The 19334-nt window shown below is 31.9% G+C and overlaps 3 protein-coding genes across 3 annotated transcripts in view; 2 read left to right on the top strand and 1 right to left on the bottom strand.

Annotated features, from left to right (window-relative positions):
- LOC134726515 (COP9 signalosome complex subunit 4-like) overlaps window positions 1-6293 on the top strand; it is a 28202-nt gene extending 21909 nt beyond the window's left edge. The window contains exons 10-12 of the mRNA XM_063590921.1: window positions 2804-2919; window positions 5241-5325; window positions 6071-6293. Coding sequence (XP_063446991.1) covers window positions 2804-2919; window positions 5241-5325; window positions 6071-6207 — 338 coding nt within the window. The 3' untranslated portion in view covers window positions 6208-6293. The remainder of the gene's footprint in view (window positions 1-2803; window positions 2920-5240; window positions 5326-6070) is intronic.
- Window positions 6294-6838: 545 nt separating this feature from the next.
- On the bottom strand, window positions 6839-11990 carry LOC134725296 (uncharacterized). The gene is made up of 6 exons (XM_063588995.1): window positions 11724-11990; window positions 10502-10549; window positions 9147-9219; window positions 8529-8554; window positions 8289-8315; window positions 6839-7750 (listed from the first exon to the last, which is right to left on the bottom strand). Exons 1-6 carry the CDS (start codon window positions 11790-11792, stop codon window positions 7538-7540), a joined length of 456 nt encoding a protein of 151 aa, XP_063445065.1. The 5' UTR covers window positions 11793-11990; the 3' UTR covers window positions 6839-7537.
- LOC134725297 (uncharacterized) lies at window positions 11780-19334 on the top strand. The gene is made up of 4 exons (XM_063588996.1): window positions 11780-11969; window positions 17599-17646; window positions 18333-18434; window positions 19180-19334. Exons 1-4 carry the CDS (start codon window positions 11871-11873, stop codon window positions 19291-19293), a joined length of 363 nt encoding a protein of 120 aa, XP_063445066.1. The 5' UTR covers window positions 11780-11870; the 3' UTR covers window positions 19294-19334.

Genomic DNA, 19334 nt, shown 5'->3' on the forward strand with positions numbered 1-19334 from the left:
TGCTGTGTCAACTATTTAATCACAATCCAAATTTAGAGCGGAATCCAGCTTGAATGTTGTGTCCATACTTGCCCCAACCGTTCAGGGTTCAACCTCTGCGGTCGTATAAAGCTGCGCCCTGCGGAGCACCTGGTTCTCATTTGAAAGTTCATAAATAAAAAGAAAATTTCTTCAAGCATTTTTTTGAGAGGATTAATATTCAACAGCATAGTGAATTGCTCTAAGAGAAAACAAAAATTTTAAGTTCATTAGAACACATTCATTCTGTGTCAGAAACCTATGCTGTGTCAACTATTAAATCACAATCCAAATTTAGAGCTGAATCCAGCTTCAGGCAGCTTGAATGTTGTGTCCATACTTGCCCCAACCGTTCAGGGTTCAACCTCTGCGGTCGTATAAAGCTACGCCCTGCGGAGCATCTGGTTGTAATATTTTGCTCTTGAACTAATTATTAATGAAATTTATGTTCAGATTTATCATGCATAGTCAAACTTCTTTTATGTTAAAGAATGCTAAACTTTATTAAATGGTACAGATAGAAAATCATCTGTTTTTATCATCTTTGTAGTTAATTAGGTCTAGTTAAACTTTTTATAGATATATGTACACCCTTGTGACTGTTCATTAACAAAAATTACTTATAGATAAAAAAGTAGATGTACCTATGAGACAACTCTCCACAAGAGACTAAAACGACACAGAAAATAACAACTATAGGTCACCATACGGCCTTCAACAATGAGCAAAACCCATACCTCATAGTCAGCTATAAAAGGTCCCAAAATGACAATGTAAAACAAATCAAACGAGAAAACAAACAGCCTTAATTATATAAAAAAATTCATGAAAATCAAATGTGTAACACATTTAAACAAACGACAACCACTGAATTACAGGCTCCTGATACTTCATTTTGTTTCAAAAGGAGGGCACGGAAAGTTTTGTCTTTGTATCCAGTTTTGAGAGCTGAATAGATGTTTTGTTTATTAAACACTAAACAGTAGTACTCATCAGAGTTATTTAATGGAAAATCAGGGTGATTTTATTCAAAACAATTCTTATTTGTGAAATCCAATTCTTGTGGTTTACTTGAATATATTCTGTTGTTGTAACATTGTTGGTTTTTGTTTGCCATTGTAATGTTGCATAACACTTTATATTATTTGATGTCTACAAAAATTTCATGAAAATCTATCTTTGCGTTCATTTTTAGCTCACCTGGCCCATAGGGCCAAGTGAGCTTTTACCATCACTTTGCGTCCGTCGTCTGTCTTCTGTCGTCGTTAACTTTTACAAAAATCTTCTCCTCTGAAACTGTTGGGCCAAATTTAACCAAACTTGGCCACAATCATCATTGGTGTATCTAGTTTAGAAAATGTGTTTGATGACACGGTCAACCAACCAAGATGGCTGCCATGGCTAAAAATAGAACATAGAGGTAAAATGCAGTTTTTGGCTTATAACTCAAAAACCAAAGTATTGAGAGCAAATCTGACAGGAGTAAAATTGTTCATCAGTTCAAGATCTATCTGCCTTAAAATTTTCAAATGAATTGGACAACCTGTTGTTGGGTTGCTGCCCTTGAATTGGTAATTTTAAGGAAATTTTGCTGTTTTTGGTTATTATCTTGAATATTATTATAGATAGAGATAAACTGTAAACAGCAATAATGTTCAGCAAAGTAAGATTTACAAATAAGTCAACAAGACTGAAATGGTCAGTTGACCCCTTTAGGAGTCAGTGCCCTTTATAGTCGATTTTTAACCATTTTTCGTAAATCTTAGTAATCTTTTACAAAAATCTTCTCCTCTGAAACTACTGGGCCAAATTAAACCAAACTTGACCACAATCATCATTGGTGTATCTAGTTTAAAAAATGTGTGGCGTGACCTGGCCAACCAACCAAGATGGCCGCCATGGCTAAAAAGAGAACATAGGGGTAAAATGCAGTTTTTGGCTTATAACTCAAAAACCAAACACAAAGCATTTAGAGCAAATCAGACAGGAAGTAAAATTGATTATCAGTTCAAAATCTATCTGCCCTGAAATTTTCAGTGGAATAGGACAACCTGTTGTTGGGTTGCTGTCCCTGAATTGGTAATTTTAAGGAAATTTTGCTGTTTTGGTTATTATCATGAATATTATTATAGATAGAGATAAACTATAAACAGCAATAATGTTCAGTAAAGTAAGATGAACAAATAAGTCAACTTGACCAAAATTGTCAGTTGACTCCTTTAGGAGTTATTGCCCTTTATTGTCAATTTTTAACAATTTTTTCGTTAACCTTTTACAAAAATCCTCTCCTGTGAAACTACTGGGCCAAGTTAATTATAGATAGAGATAATTGTAAGCAGCAAGAATGTTCAGTAAATTAAGATGTACAAACACATCACCATCACCAAAACACAATTTTGCCATGAATCCATCTGCGTTCTTTGTTTAATATTCACATAGACCAAGGTGAGCGACATAGGCTCTTTAGAGCCTCTAGTTTTGTTGGAGTAATAATCATGCTGTCTATTTTATTTCTTTTCATCAGTTATAGTCAGATTATTGGGATTGACATATACCATTGTACAGTAATACCAATAACACGACTTATTTTGATCCATTAACGTCCTCTTTTATAATTGCTGAAATCAGTAAGAGGGGTGTGTGGAATAAGACAAGTCATCAACAAATGAATTTCAGCTTGACTTGATAAATCCTTTTATGGAAATTGGGTTAAGTCAAATAGAAGAAAAGGAAAAAGAATTTCTGTTGATAATCAATTCAAAACGGAACTTATATTTTTTTTCAGGATCAACAATATTAAACAGAGCTGTTACAGAACACAATCTCCTTTCTGCCAGTAAATTGTATAATAATATCTCATTTGCTGAACTGGGTTCCTTACTGGAAATTCCACCTAGCAAGGTATGTTACAGAACACAGTATTCATTCAGAAAAATAAACTGTTTGAAATGTCAACAAATTACTACAGTTATATCCTATGTTATATGTCACATAACAAATTTATCCAGGGTAATGTGTTTTTGTACTCAGCGTTAATGAGTCAATTTGTCAGTACTTTGTTGTACCCCTGTTGCACATTTATTTGTTGTTGAATCCCTTTCAAATTAGTATGAAGACTTAGCCAAGCCATGAATGAGATATAGGTCATAAAGAAATGTGTAATGGGGATCCATGTTTGGGGAGGGCATTGTAAATTGTAACGAAGGGTAATAATTTTGATTAATAGTTACAAAATTGACTTTCTTTAACACCAAATGTTAAAAAGATATATTAAAGAATAAAAGTAAAAAATTCTGACGAAATAAACTTCATTTTTGGGGAAAGACGGCTTTTAGCCGTCAATCCTCTATGGGGTTGACCAGAGTGACACTCCCTCACATCATTCATTTTGTTTTTATACATGTTATAGTGTGGAAAACCCCCAACAAATCTTACTTAGATTGAAGAGAAGGAGACCCAGAAATGAATAGTTTGACTTTAAACACTTTTTTACACATTTCCCTTCTGTTTCTCAAGAAATTATCGTATCTTGAACTCTCCTTTACACTATAAACGTTTATTTTACAATCGGTAAAAAATAGTATGACGAGATATTCTAAATATATCCAACTTACATTGTATTTTATAGTGACGTCATTCTTGGAAGAAGCAGGGATATCCTTCACCAGTTCACTGGTTATTTAAATCATTCTTAGAGATCGTGCACTAATTACAAATTTGTATTTGTTAAATCTAAACATAATATTTTTTACTGTAGATGATTTAAACATCAACATACAATACTTTAATTTTTAGGTCAACAACTTTCAAAATAAACAAAGATCGTGGGGTTACATGAGACTGGGGAAAGAAACGATTTTATTACTTTTTTCGGGTCTCACTAATTAGAGACAAGAAGCGTCAAAAAGCGACAAGAAGCGTCAAGAAGACTATTTAGCGACAAGAAAAAATATTCTTCTTGACGCTTCTTGTCGCTAATAGACCACTTTTGAGTTCATCCGTCACCGGCAAAAACTCGTCAATGATGCACGCCTTTATGACGTCATTTACCAGATAGAGGGGCTCGCCTGTATCCCTGCACTATTTACGTTCATCAAGCGTCTTAGTGATCGTCTTTGTGCAGGATAAACTAGAAATAATGGTTGCGCTGTAGGTACTTACTGACAATTTCCTAATGACAGCAGTGTTGATTGTCAATTTTGAGAATTCAATTTGCCGAATAATTCGTACAATATAGAATTATAGTTTTCCAACCACTCGCTCAACATTGGAAGGAAGTGACGACGCCCCTAAACGCACAAATGACGGTGATAAAGGCGCGTATAATTGACGAGTTTTTTCCGGTGACGGATGAACTCGAAAGTGGTCTATTAGTGAGACCACTTTTTTCTGTAAAAAATCTGAGAATCTTCCTCCAATTCAGGAGCACCTCAATTGATGAGTAATTATCCACTAAAATAAAAGTTAATGTATTTAAACACTTCAAATGTGACATTTCATTGGATTAGTAGTCTTCTATTAAAACTAAATTTTTGTGTACCTACATAATCATTGAAATGGTAAAAAAAAAAAAAAAAAAAAAAAATTTGCATTTTGTAGTTTAAACATATTTATTATTTACAAATATTTCAAAATTAAGATTTGGAAACAAGCTTCACACAGTTAACATCACTCATATTGTTTTTGTATTAGTACCTGTTTCCCTGTGATGAGAGTTGTAACTCGGAACTTTAACAATGGAAATTTAAAACTGAATAGATTTTTCAGTCCACACTTTCTAAAGAAAAAACTTAAAAATCCAAGAGTACTGTCACAAAAAATGGAAAATGGCCCTAGCCTGCAGTTCAGTGGTACACAATCACGATTTCAAAAAATATTGTAGTTGTTGTGAAATGACAGAATTCAGTTGAGTTTAAGATAATTAGCTATCAACTTTAATCAAATGTTTAGATTAAGAAGATGCAGATCTCTTCCATTGGTCCAAATTGAATCCTATACTAAGGAAATGAAATTACATAAACAACAATTGATTTCAATATTGTCAACCTTTCTACATGTTCTAGCTGTTCTTCATTTGAAAACTATCAAAAGATACCCCCCCTTTCCAAAAACATAATTAAATAGAAACAAGGGCCGTCTTTCCCCTCAGAGCTATTCAGCTCTTTGATTCGTCTTTCATGTTTCTCTATATTTATTGCTCATAAATCAAGTTATAATTTTAGGCTGAAAAAATAGCATCTCAGATGATAACAGAGGAAAGAATGCATGGATGTATAGATCAGATAGATTCCATTGTACACTTTGAAGGTAAAATTATTGTATTTAAATTTATATATTTTTATTATGTACATGTGGAGACAACAAACACTGATTTTTTTTAAGGAAAACCCTATTTTTCATTACAAAAGCATTTTTATGATTTCAGAGGTGGTGTGAAGAATTTGTTCATACCCATATTAAAATACTGTAAATGCTGAAATTAATGCTAGGTTTTTATTATTGCAAAAAATGCGAGAGTTGTAAACGCAATAATTTAAACTCATTTTGAAATATTTTATATGAATTAAACAGAATTTTTCTCAAAATCGAAAAAATTAAAATCGCATTTAAGTCTAAAATGACAAAATCGCAATAATAAATGCACGCAATAATTTCTGAATTTACAGTAAGGAGATAAGATGTTATTGCCGATAAGACAACTATCTACCAAAACTTTTACTTCAACTGGAATTATCTGAAAATTGAACCATACAACAGACCACTCCAACTCCTTACTTCTATAAGAAAATAAACATACTAACAGAGACAAACAACGTAACAGCACTTTGTCCTAATAGCCCGAGTTAGTGCTTGTTAATTTGCAATGCATCCTATGCAATAATTACTAACTCATTATTAGGATATGAAATTAGAATTTTCTTGTGTTTAATAAACAACTCAGCTTTTTGCTTGATTGTTAGGGCAGGCTATTCTGGCACTTAAAAGATAATTATCAAATCTTGCACATTAATGATTACCGAGCCTGTTTATAATTTGGTTTATTTTTTTTCAGAACGTGATCCACTACCATTTTGGGATAAACAAATACAAAGTCTGTGTTTTCAAGTAAATCAAATCATTGAAAAAATAGACCAAACTAATCCTGAATGGATGATAAAAATGGTTGATTCAGAAATGGCACAAGGATGAGGAATAAATATGTGATATCTTTGGTGAAGTTTGTGTTGTTCATAATGAACAAATACTCTGTAAACAATGAAATCATGAGATAGTTGAAGAATGTTGACAAGTGCTAATAAAATAGTTAAATTTCCTAAAAACAGAGTTTTCTTGAATTTGTAGCAATTTTCTACCTACACATGAGCAAAGATAGTTTTACCAATAAATATGTCCTTTCTAATATATGTTCCACGACAACAAAAATGGTTGTTAACAAGACCACATATATCAGTTTTATCAAGTGGCAACATTGTACACATTTTACATCAAGAATTTATAATATCTTGGTGAAATTTCAAGCTGAAAAAAAAATTTGGTTTAATTTTGTAGAGTTCACGTGTATAATGCTTCAACTACTGTAAAGAGTGTGCTAAATACCTTCTTATGATATAGTTTTATCTTTAAAATTAACATTAAAGGCTATTGATTATTTAAAATTTAACTGCTAAAAATCTAGAAATATATTGTTACACAAGATAGGGTGGTGGAATCTGTATATGCTTTTGTGTGTCTTCTGTTTAATATAGAGTTCCCATAAGGATTCAAATATTTCTATGGATATGTTTTGATACAGAAATTGACATGTGGAAGAAACCAAAGATCAATGTTTCACATGAATTTATTTAAGAAAACATTTTACAAATAAGCAACATGTACTCTTTTTTAACAAGATTTAAAATTGACAAAAATCATACTCTAAAACAAATTTTGTGGCTTGTTTTACATGTTATCCTTTCGAATATACGAATATTTATTGGAATTGACATATCAATTAGTGTATTTATCACAGCTAGTTTGTGACCCCTGCCATAAGAAAAACATCTACAACGAAGGTTTGACCAAATTTTAAAATTCCATAGGTGAAAAAAACTTTAAAATTTCTAAAAAGACTGAATTCTTTAGTGAAAGTGTATTAAAGAATTATGGATTTTAAAAATGTTTCATCTGACCATTCAAAAGATATGATATAAAAGGAAAATTGTTAAAATAATGGAGATCTTTTATTCTGATCACATATTGTTGTTATTGAAAAATAGTTAACAGTAGTAAAATAAGAGCAGTGTATAGATTAATTGATCAATTGATGGCTGCTTATTTTCCAGTGTTAAGTATTACATGAGTCTTTAGAACACAATGTTAACTGGGAATACATTAACAAGCATAGATGTTTTCATTCAATTTATACATATCATATTATTGACCATACCAATAAAAACGACAGCTTAAAATATAAAAAGATATCTTACAAATAATAAATTGCACAACACCAAACATATTGCAGAAAGTCATATTATTGCATTCAATGCATGTCAGCAAAATCAATGAAAGTTTTTACAGTAGAGGCTGGTCGGACAGAAATTGCAGGAAAAATTGTTGTTCTGTTTACACTGGAAGGAGGATTTATATTCTTGCTATCCTCGTTCAGAACATGAAACACAAAAATATCTGTTGTAATACACTGGAACATTATTACTGCTCCTACTATAAAGATGTACCAAAACTTTTCTGGACCCTGTAAAAAAAAGAGGTATTGTAAGATATCAGAAGTAAAGAAAGAAATAACAAAAAAAAAACTTTGATTGACTCTACAGAAGAGATCAATATATAGTACCAAAATTATATAGGGTGATGAAAACAGTTCTGTGAAAAACAGAATGACTGTGTAGATCTAATTTTAAAAGAGGGACGAAAGATCCCAAAGGGACAGTCAAACTCATAAATCTAAAACAAATTGACAACGCCATGGCTAAAAATGAAAAAGAAAAACAATAGTACACATGACACAACATAGAAAACTAAAGAATAAACAACAGAAATCAACTATTGGTTTCAATAATGAATGTTATTGATAAGTTTGAAAACATTGGATGTAAATTATGTTTAAAGTTAGGCTACACATACAGCTGCTTTAGTACAAACAATCTTGTTGTATATTTCTAAAGATGCATATAAAATTTACATCTGTAAAGGTGTAGATAAACTACATTTTAAAAGCTGTATATAAACTACAGGCAATGTCTCCTTATTTTGATTAAGATATGTATACATACTAGATCTCCACTTCTGTACCACCAGTTCTGTAAAGAAAGTAAATATAATGTCTTAGACCATGTCAGACTTGATCAGACTTATGTATCTTTTCACTTTTTCTCTTTACCAATAATATTTAGGGCTGCAAAGGAACATTACAAAAAAACTAGAGCTATTTGTGACTTCAAACATAAATTAACTCTTTCAATGTTTTGAAAATGCAGTGTTTTTAAATTTTTTAATTAATAAATTTCACTTACCACAACAATTCCAACAAGACAGCTGACTGAAAAAGCAATAAAAAAAAATGTGTATCACAACTGGTTTAATCTAAATTTGAGCACACTTTTTGTCATTAAACAAAGGAGATAAAATGACCTAAATGTGTTTTAAGTCATGTGGCAAATATTACACACATATGAGTATGTGAACATGTGACTCATGGGACTTTGATACGAAGAACAGCAATTAAACTGTGTTCCTTTGATTTTTGTTACTTTTCATATGCATGTACAGATTTTGTGTCATAGATGGATACCCCGACTTCCTATGTTTTTCTATCATGTAAATGAGATCTGAATATGAGCCTTATAGTTTTCGGTCTTGCTTTGTGTTTTTTGATATTTATTTTAATAAATCTTCCTTGATGTTGGAACTTATTTAGTTCTGTGAACAGTATCTATGTGTTCATGTTTATTGTGTTCTTGCTATTATTTATACGATTTTGTAAAAACATTTAGTTTATATACACGATGCCCCTCAACTTGATTCTTTTTTCTCACGGAAATAAGAAAATGTACTTAAAAAATAAAACATAAAACAGGGGGTCTATAGACCATTCATAAAATGCCTTTCGGTAAGATGAATGATATACTTACTAACAGTATTACAAGCTAATAAATAATAAGTCTCGTTCCCATCTCCCTGCACTATACAAAGGATGAATGAGATCTGTAAAAGAATGATACAGAATGTGAAATAAGCTTCCGTTATGGGAAACCAACAAGTGATATAATAAAAAAACACATTTCAATCATGTAATTTCACACACCTTATGTTTCATGGTCAATAACTATTGTAAAAATTGTAGTGGCTGAAAAAAACGAGTTACTTGATTCCTTTAGGCCATAGTTATTATATTTTTAGTTTTACGAAATTTTTTGACAAAACCAATGGGTAGGAGGACGGAAAAAAAAAAAAAAAAAAAAATGCTGCTGCTGATTTTTTTTTAAAACCAACCGTCAATATAAAAAAAAAAAATTTTTATTTCACCAGGAGATTTTCTACTAGTGTAACAACTATTATTTTTTTTCTTGACAAGGTTTGAATTGAAAATCAATGTGCAACAACTTACTAAATCACCAAGAGCATAAATTTAGATTCTTTCATGCAGTTATGAACTAAAATTTATTTTTTTTTGCATGAAAAACACTGGGTCGGAGGAGAAAAAAAAATAAAAATCAAACATTTTTTATTTAATTTTTTTTCCTATTTGGCAAAAATTAGGGTAGGAGGGTTCGTAAAACTAAAAATAAAAAAACTACGGCCTAATATATGCTTTCATTTCGTATGAAAGCATGCAACGATGCTTTGTACGTGATGCATGTAAAAAAAAAATTTTAAAAAAAATGAATATTTTCCGAGTACTTTGATTTACCTATTCCAATGTTATTTTAAAAGTATTATAATTTGTTTCGCGTGGACTGCTGCAACTTTCTTATCACTAGACAATTTCTGTCGAAGTTTGAATGTAAAAATTTTACTTTTATTTTCAAAATGTAACTGTATTATTTTCATCTTGGCCTCGGTAAAACATAGATTTTACGGTCGCAAATTGAGTTTACCCACAATCAATTACGTAATTTGAAAAAAATGCGTATTTTGAAATGTTTGTAGTGCCAGAACTAGAAGTATGATACAACTTTCATGTCTTAAACGCTTTGGGTATATTTTTTTTTGCTGTATAACACGAAATAAGTGTTCACTCTTAGGATAAACATTAAAATGTGTATCAATGTTTATCAGTAAGCACTGTATTAGGTTGATTGATTACTGCATGGTTGATGTCCAGTGGCAAACATTTCAAATATTAGGCCAACAGTGAAGCAATTCATCAGAGACAGTGGTTTCATCCCAACAATGCTCCATTTTTACGGTTGTAAAAATAAGTTGGCGTAATGGGAAGATAATTTTGACGACTGTGTGTTAACCTTGTCTTTTAAAGCATACTTACCACGGCCATTATAAACGTCAGGAAATTGAAGAATCGAAGAAGCAAAATCTGGAAATAAAAGTAACATGCTAAATGTATTTGGAATAAATAGTTTAAGCAAAACGTAAGTACTACTGTTTGAAAAATCCGGAAATGGATATTTCTAACAGTGGTCCTTAGGCACGTGTCGTGTCTCTGTAAAAAATATACCTATACACCTTTACTTAACATTATAAAGAAAGGGTACTCGTATGAAGATGTATTTTTTTACAGAGATAAGAACCTGTGTAGTGGTATGCTTTTTTTTCTTCCTTCGATACTTTAACTTTTTCAAATAAAAAAAAATAACAAAATTATATAATATTCACCAAAAACCCTTTTCACTTTCTATAAAGCTCATCTGGGTCATTCGGCCATTTGAGCTTTGGTCATCTTTTGACGGACGTCGTCGTGAACTGAAACACATCTTTATATAAAAAAATAGCCACTGGGCAAGTTTCGAAGCAATATATGATAGAGAAACTGTAAGCCAGCTAAATCGATAAACAGTCAATTTGATATATAACAAATCACGACTTTGTTTGAGATTGTGGTGACAGCCTATGGGGAAGTTTGGTGTGGGGACGAATAATTTTGGAATTATTTTTTTTATCCCGATGATTACATTAATTATTAATTCTATCAAAGTCCTTATTTTTTGTGTTTTTTTTCTAAACACCCTTATTAAACTTAAGTACTGTTCGTGTAAATTTGATGAAAAAAATTGATCGCGATAATTTAAAAGTGAAAGTAAAAATGATATTTTTTTGCTAGGTTAACAATATAGACTCAAAGGGGCCTCTATAGTCAATTTTGTATATTCAAACAGTATCAATCTAACATTTTAGAAAAGTAGTAGATACAATTAAGATATGTTTGCTGTTGAAAATATATAGATTCAATTAACCAGTTGGAATCGATCTCTGAATAATTTGCCAATAGGAGATTATGTTGCTCTAAGCAAACGTATCTTGTATCTCATAATTTGAAGTTAGCCCCTAAAATCATTTTTATTTTATTTTATACACTATTCTTATTGGGATATATCATATATCCCAACTTATTGAATATTTATCAAACAAAAAGTTTCACTTGACAGATAAGATTAAGTACCCACAACTTAGTGGGCGTTAATGTTTGATAGTGCTCAATTTTGTTTTTAAATAAGTGTAAATATAACTGGATTTCTACAAAAAATACTTACAATATTTGGCGAGACTTCATGATATATAGCATTGTTATCTAACGAAGCTACATTAGCTTTATCCGACATTTTAGATATTGTTTCATGTGACTATTTATCTTAACATAAACAATCATAAACACGTGCTCAAAATAGGAAGTGTTAAGAATGTCAGATAAATCTCCTATTTTGCCAAAATCTCCTGATAGTGCCGGGAATCCTCAAGAAAATGCTCTGTATTATGGCAATAACCTGTCACCAAATTCGGTAAGTAATTTTCGTTGTTTTCTGTTCTTATTATGGGAGTAACATGTTATCTTTCATATGAAGATATCAAAATTATGTGTCAATATATAAATATAAAACTGCATTCATATAGGTTGAAAGTGTAGTTCATCACTTCAGATTTATTTCCTTCCTTATTTAAAGTTGCATTATTGTTTGTTTTTCATTAACTTTCCACCATCATGACCATTTTATACAAATGTATCGAACAAAAAAAAGTCACACACACAGTATACTTAACGTAATATACTTATTTTTTTCTCTTGAATGAGGTTGAAAATCACGAAACTAGCTATTTTTTCTATTGCGATAACGGATGATTGTTTTTTTAGATTTAACTGGACTGAAATACCGATAATCTTAAAATATGCTCGTTTTGTTTACAAAACACTTATCTGCGATGTTCAAATAAAAAAAGTATAAAGACCACTTTAACGATACGAAGTTGAGGAGCATTGTGGACCTAAACATCTTCAATCGTAGGGTCCACTGAATTCTTAAAGAGGGGGCGGTCAAGACGTACATCAGCTATAAACTATATTAGCAACCAGATTTTTCCCACAAAAAAAAGAAGGGAGGGGGCCTCTGCAAAGTTCCGAAATTATACAGCTAAGGTAATCATGGTAATCTCTTCATGGGGTAGAGAGTGATAAGTATTTCGACAAATGTAAAGCTTCGTAGAACAGTAAATCAATAACTTATTAGACTTTGGACATTTAGACCTCTTTATTTGACCATCCAATTAAGGGCCCAACTGTCAGGCTATTTCATTGAATACATGTGATAAGTATTACGAAACAGGTGTAGACAACACTTCTTAATGGATAAAAAGGCAAAATGTATACAAACTATATACATGATATGATATTAAATTGAATTGTAAAATTTGTAAATTGGACTCTCCCTTAAAATATGTTCTATTGTTTGTATGTATTGCTTGACCCTTACGGGTGTAATTGTCGGACCTTCGACTTTTGTCGCAGAAAGCTCGACATAGGGATAGTGATGCGGCAGCGGCGACGGCGGTGTTAGCTAACTTCTTAAAAAAGCTAAATATTTAAGTAGGTGGAAGACATGGATGCTTCATACTTTGTATATACCTAATTTTCACGATTCAGTGACTATAGGCGAGTGACTTATTTCAAAAAGACGCTTAGTTAACGACTTTAATGCACCCACCTAACACACGGCTGTATTATATATCATTCGAAAGGTGATAATCTGTATTTTCTAATTCTTGTACCCTAATATTTTTCAGAAAATCATATGAACTTTATGGAACATGGTACATTATTTCCAAATCAAACAAAAAATAAGAAATTCAATGCGCAAAATTTCCCGAAAATTGAAATTTTTCACAAATCCTAAAAAAGTGAAAAAAAATCCAAAAAGCAAAATATAGCTTGGGGAATCGATATTTGTATGCTTAAAAAATAGATAAATGTATGTATTTTAGGTCAAGGAATATTTGTTTTGTAATTTTAAGATGTTATTATTTATTTTTGTTCATGGAACAGCCTTCTATTGAAGTGTTTGCAGTTGCCCAAAAAATCTACCATCTTCAAATAGCGATCATTTTGTTGATTTATGTTAAAATAGCACATCGCTAATTGTGAATATCAGGGAGGAGAATGAGATTTCATAATAAAAGAAGGGATATTTAAAGTTAGAACATAATATATGCCAGGTAATTGAGGTTAAACTGTTTTTTACTAAGTCAAACTTTTTTACTTTTTGTAATTATGTTTGAAAGCAAACATGACTTTTCTACTAAATCGTAGGCAGCAGTGAAATAAGAAACCTTGGTTAGAAACACTTGGTTGTCTAGAGCGGGATGTAAACGAACTAAATAAATTGCGGCTGTTTCTTATTTAGTTTTAAATCGTGTTATATTAAATCATATTAAATGTGTTTAGAAGTTTAATCGCTTTAATTATTTGAATACTAGTAAAAGATGCTTTTGGGAAATTTCTACATAAGCTTTTAAAATACAAAAGCATGTCATTGTGGATGTAAAACACTATAAGCATTGTATAATAACAAAATTACAAAGTTAAATATCCTTCTTTAACTTGTAAGATCATTCGCTGTTTTAGGAGTGATCGTTTTCATGGTATGCTGTGTTTTGTGGACTGTTGTTCGTCTCTTGGGCTTTAATTTTATTTTGTTCATGGTTTTACTCAACTTTATTTGATTCATGGTTTTAGATGTTGATTGTCCCTTTGGTATTTTTTTTTACTTAAAAGACATAAAGTTGCAGAAATCAAAATCGGCCAAAAATACCTCAAAGTTAAGTGAAGAAGATAAACGCAATAAGACAAATATCCGCGAAAATACTAAGTAACTTTATTTACTCACGGTGATATACATATATAGAGCCAAATCGTTATCATGATACATTTAGCTACACTGATCTATTATTTTAAAACCTTTTACTACTTGAATAGTGACGAAATATACTATAGGGACATCAAACTCATAATTTAAAACGAACTGACAAAGCCGGGCAACTAACGAACAAGACAAGCAGCAGTATACGAAACACAACATATAAAGCTACAGATTGAGTAACACAATCTCCCCAAAAATTTTTGAGTTAACTCAGGGGCTCCCAAAGAGTAGGCAGATTATGTTCCACATGTGACAACCGTCTTAGTTTAAACATATTTATTTATAGTGGATTGGGAAACAAGTTTTGCAACTTAAATTAATCTCTTTCCACTTTGCGTGAGCAAGTGCTGCCTTGCAGCGGTATTAGTCTGCTCTTTTTCGAAATCTACAAACGTGAGTTTAACGTGCAAGAGATATGGCTCTCTCTTTACACGTGTCAGCCATTTATCGTCCCAATCCGACGGACTTTCATTGTTTCCTTAAGACCATACTCACAAATGGTGTCTAGGAAGAACCAAAATTCAGTCCCTGAAATTTTCGTCACGGAACGGGAATCGAACCAGGAACCCTTTGTGTTAGTAGTTCGATGCACTAACCACTACACCACTGCTCTCTTTTACCCGTCTTGTGGCTCATGTATTTCCTAACTCGGTGCCAAGCCTTATTCGGTTGGTGACATTCACGGCAGAGATGACGGCAATTTGGTTACGTCGATGGACTTATCAGTCGTCATCTGGCGAAATAGATATCTCATAATTGTCAACCAACTCGTAGTGGTGTCCATGAAATTTTCAAAGGGCTGATTTCAACTTTGCATTTGAACTCTGGTTTAGAATCATGTTTAAACCACCATTTTTCTTCAAATGTCCTGTACCAAGTCAGGCATTTGACAGTTGGTATCGAATAATCTGTTTCTTTGTATGTTGGCGTGTGTTTTTGTAGCAGTTCAGTGTTTCTGTTATATCGTTGTGTTCCTCTTATAGTTGATGCGTTTCCTTAGTTTTTGCTTTGTGACCCGGATTTATTTCAGTTGCTAGTAAATCGATTGATCACTATTGAATAGCGGCATACTATAGCTGCCTTTATTTCAGAGGAGTTGCGGCTCAATGAAATCGGTCTCCTCCTTTAGTAGTATAGATATGCAGGCGTTGCTATAATGTTGTTAGATGGAAATGAGAAGTTTATAATTTTGTAGTAAGGGGTGGTTTTATGGGTTGTTTTATGCACATTTCTCTTGTCGTAAAACTTTTTCTAAACCAACGCTAATCATCGATTTCAAGATACGTGATGGAGTGAATTATATCTGTTGAGTCTTTTATTTCCAATTTCAATTGAAAATACGAGTCCAACATTGTCACAAATTTTGCACTCTTTATTGAGATGACATCATCTATATAGTGGAAAGTGAAGTTTCAAGATAATAATAGCTTCTTTTCAGTCGTCATCAGAAGCTCTTGCATGAAGTCATCCTCGTATGGAAAATGATTTTGTCATTCAAGCTATTTAGGAAGTCTAGTTGTAACTAGAATCTTTGTGTATAAATGGATATTTTTTCTTCAAAATTATTCTTATTTTATGAATTAATACATGTAAACAATGAACAAAGCAATTCAAGCAATCAAGAAATCAAGTTTTATAATGTGTTTACTAGTTTTTTGAAATTCATTGAAATTTCAATGTTCATCATTTTATTTTATTTATTTTGGTTTAAATTTTCAATTCAATAAAATAAATAAAAAGGTCTGTTCACTACATCAATATTTATAATGAAGCTACAAATCAAACAATTAGAAAAGTCAAAATATGTTTATTTCAGACTGGTAGTTACGATGCAGATTGCAATCTCTTAGTTTCACCCCTTTATTTCAAGCAATAAGATGATTCGCGCACATATTTTTTTACTCTTAATTTTTCAGATTCTTAAGAATTTGTTTATTAAATCTTATATTGACCACATGCAATGTTTAAATAGGAATAAATACTAAAAAGCAGTGTTTTCGCAGATGGCGGTATTTTGGGCAACTGTATGAGTTGTTTTGATTTGCTGTTTGATTAGAATTAAGAATACTTTTAGGAAATTTTATGATGTCAAAAACTTCTTTGATAGTCATTACAGGGTATTACTTAGTTTAAAGTGATTAGCAGTTGCACCTAAAAGAAAAAATTGGGTTTTCACACATTTTGTTAATTTTCATTCGAATTTCAGGAAACATGTGCTCTCTGTCAAAAACACGCTTTAAATATCAAAAAAATGCATTTGAATAATGACGGTTAATCGCAATGCTAAACGTTTAAATTGTTTGCATATGTGAATTAAGTATATAAAAGTCATATAATGCAATAAGCCTGAAATCTTTGAAAATATGCACTTATTCGTCCTTGGCCTTTGATCTCGATTTGACGGAAATTGCACCGTACGATTTTTTTAAGACCGGGCAAAACAGATAGTACAGATGTGTAGCTTTAAAATGATATATAAATTAGCCGTGTGTTAGGTAGGTGCATTAAAAATTTAATTTCATGGTTAAAGTCACTCGCCTACTACTAGAAAAGTTAAAAGTTTTGTAATGTCAATTTTTCTCTTATTGTGAGCAATAGGTTTACTATATTTGGTATGTGTGTACCTTACACGTTCCTCATATCTGTCAGCAAGTTTCACTTGACCTTGACCTCATTTCATGGATCAGTGAAACGGGTTAGGTTTTGGTGGTCAAGTTCATATCTCAGATACTATAAGCAATAGGTCTAGTATATTGGGTGTATGGAAGGACTGTAAGGTTTACATGTCTAATTGGCAGGTGTCATATGACCATGGCCTTGACCTCATTTTCAAGGTTTAGTGATTACTTAAAAAAACTTAAGATTTTGTGTTTTGGTCTGTTTTTCGTATACTGTATGAAATAGGTCTACTATATCTGGTGTATTGAATGATTGTAAGATATACATACTCTTGTATCGTAATAAGCATAAATGAGCGACACATCTTCGTATCTCCAACACACATATGTCAGGGGCGGATCCAGCAATTGAAAAAAAAGGGGGGGGGTCCAACTACATGTCCCCATTCAAATGCATTGATCTTCCTAAAAAAGGGGGTTCCAACCCCCGAAACCCCCTCTGGATCCGCGCCTGTATGCTTACTATATTGAACACCTGGGTAGTATTGATGTGTGCATTTATTGTAAGACTGTTGCTTAATTATTTTTTATTTTATTTTCAGCGACGGCTGCAAATATTATTTGTCTCATTGGTAGTCATAATGGTTGGGGTAAGTATAAGAATATTGCTGATAATTCATTAAGAAGAATTTAAGAACTGTCATCAAAACTTATTGGTCTCAGATGCTCAACAGTTAAATAAACTTACTTGCTGTCTCCCTAGTCCGAAGCCTGTAGTTTAGTTGTGTCGTTGGTTAATGTATATCACATTTGTTTTTTGTAAATTATTTTGTTATAAATTAGGCTGTTAGTTTTCTCAATTGTGTCAGTGTATTTTTATAGAAGACAATACGGGTTCTCTCATTGTTAAAGGCTGTACGGTTACTTTAATTTGTCCTTAAACTATGATGGATAGTTGTCTTATTGACAATCATACCATGTCTCTTTATTTTTATATTATTGAACATCTCAGAACCCATCTCAATATCGCTAATGCCATCGTAAGTGCTAAATTTACTGACATCATAATCATTCGTGTGAAGTCTTTCATTTTTGTCATTTGTTTTATATTTAATTTTGTGGTTCACTTGTACCCATGAAATCCACGAAAACTGGTATCCAACGAATAATAAAGAGTCTACAGTAGTTGGTAGCAAAACATGGGATGAATGTAAATGGGTTTTTTTTCTATGTGTATCATATTATATATAAACGAATGCATTAAGGATACATAAAATATTGTTTGTACAATATTGTCATTGATGCTAGCCGCCACTGTGTTATTTGTCTTTTTCAGATAAATATAGGACTGAGTATGGACCAGGGAATCAAACATGGTGCTAACTATTTCATGCTGGGTATAAGTCTTATTGGATTTGTTGTGATTGAAATAATTCTGGTGAGAATGTTTTACACCTTATAGTTGAATGGTAGAGAACTGAAACGGGGAATGTGCCAAAGAGACAACAAACCGTCCTACGACGAAATCCTGCATCCGGAAGCAGGCTTCATGTGGCCTCTAAATGATTGATGACAAAATTGAGAATTAAAACGAGGAATGCATCAAAGAGAAAAATTAATAGCCCGACCAATGTGTTTCCGACATGAGGGGACGGGCCCTCAGGCCACCCGGAATCCGCCTATGCAATTATCATCCAGCTTGGAAATTGAACTAATTTCTACCTTTCATATTTCTGTGCTCCATGATTAAAAAAGAACTCTGGCGAATCATGAATATCATGGTATTTCGAATGAATCTATGTACCATATCAACAAACGAAACGTTATATATACAAATTTGAACTCCAACTTATCATTCAGTATGATTAACAGAATATTTTTGAGTTATCCGACAAAAAACATTCATTTTCAAGTTGAAACCAATTTTTTTATAGCTTGGTACTAAAGACCAAATCTTAATAGCGTTTTTTTGTCTAGATGAAAACGTTAATATAAATAGTAAGAACTTTCTAAAGTCTAAATACCCAATTGAATCACAAGCCTTATGCAACATCTAATATCATTTTCAGTTTTGTAGGAGTTTCTGGATATTGTACTCTTTAGAAATCGCTCTTGATTTACTTCTGATTAGTAGTACATATTTTTTAAAAATAAGATGGTTATTCTGAGTTGTTCTTTTGCAGATATTGTTTATTCGAAAAGGAGAGTTGCCCCCGGAGAAAACCTGGTTTCTATACTTTGTAGGAGGATGTGTAATTCTGGAATCTATTTTTACTGATGTCTTGTTATATCAGTAAAACGAATTTCAGAAACCTTAAGCTATGCAGTGTGATTAAAA

Source organism: Mytilus trossulus, chromosome 7, assembly GCF_036588685.1.
Source record: "Mytilus trossulus isolate FHL-02 chromosome 7, PNRI_Mtr1.1.1.hap1, whole genome shotgun sequence".
Lineage (NCBI taxonomy): Eukaryota > Metazoa > Mollusca > Bivalvia > Mytilida > Mytilidae > Mytilus > Mytilus trossulus.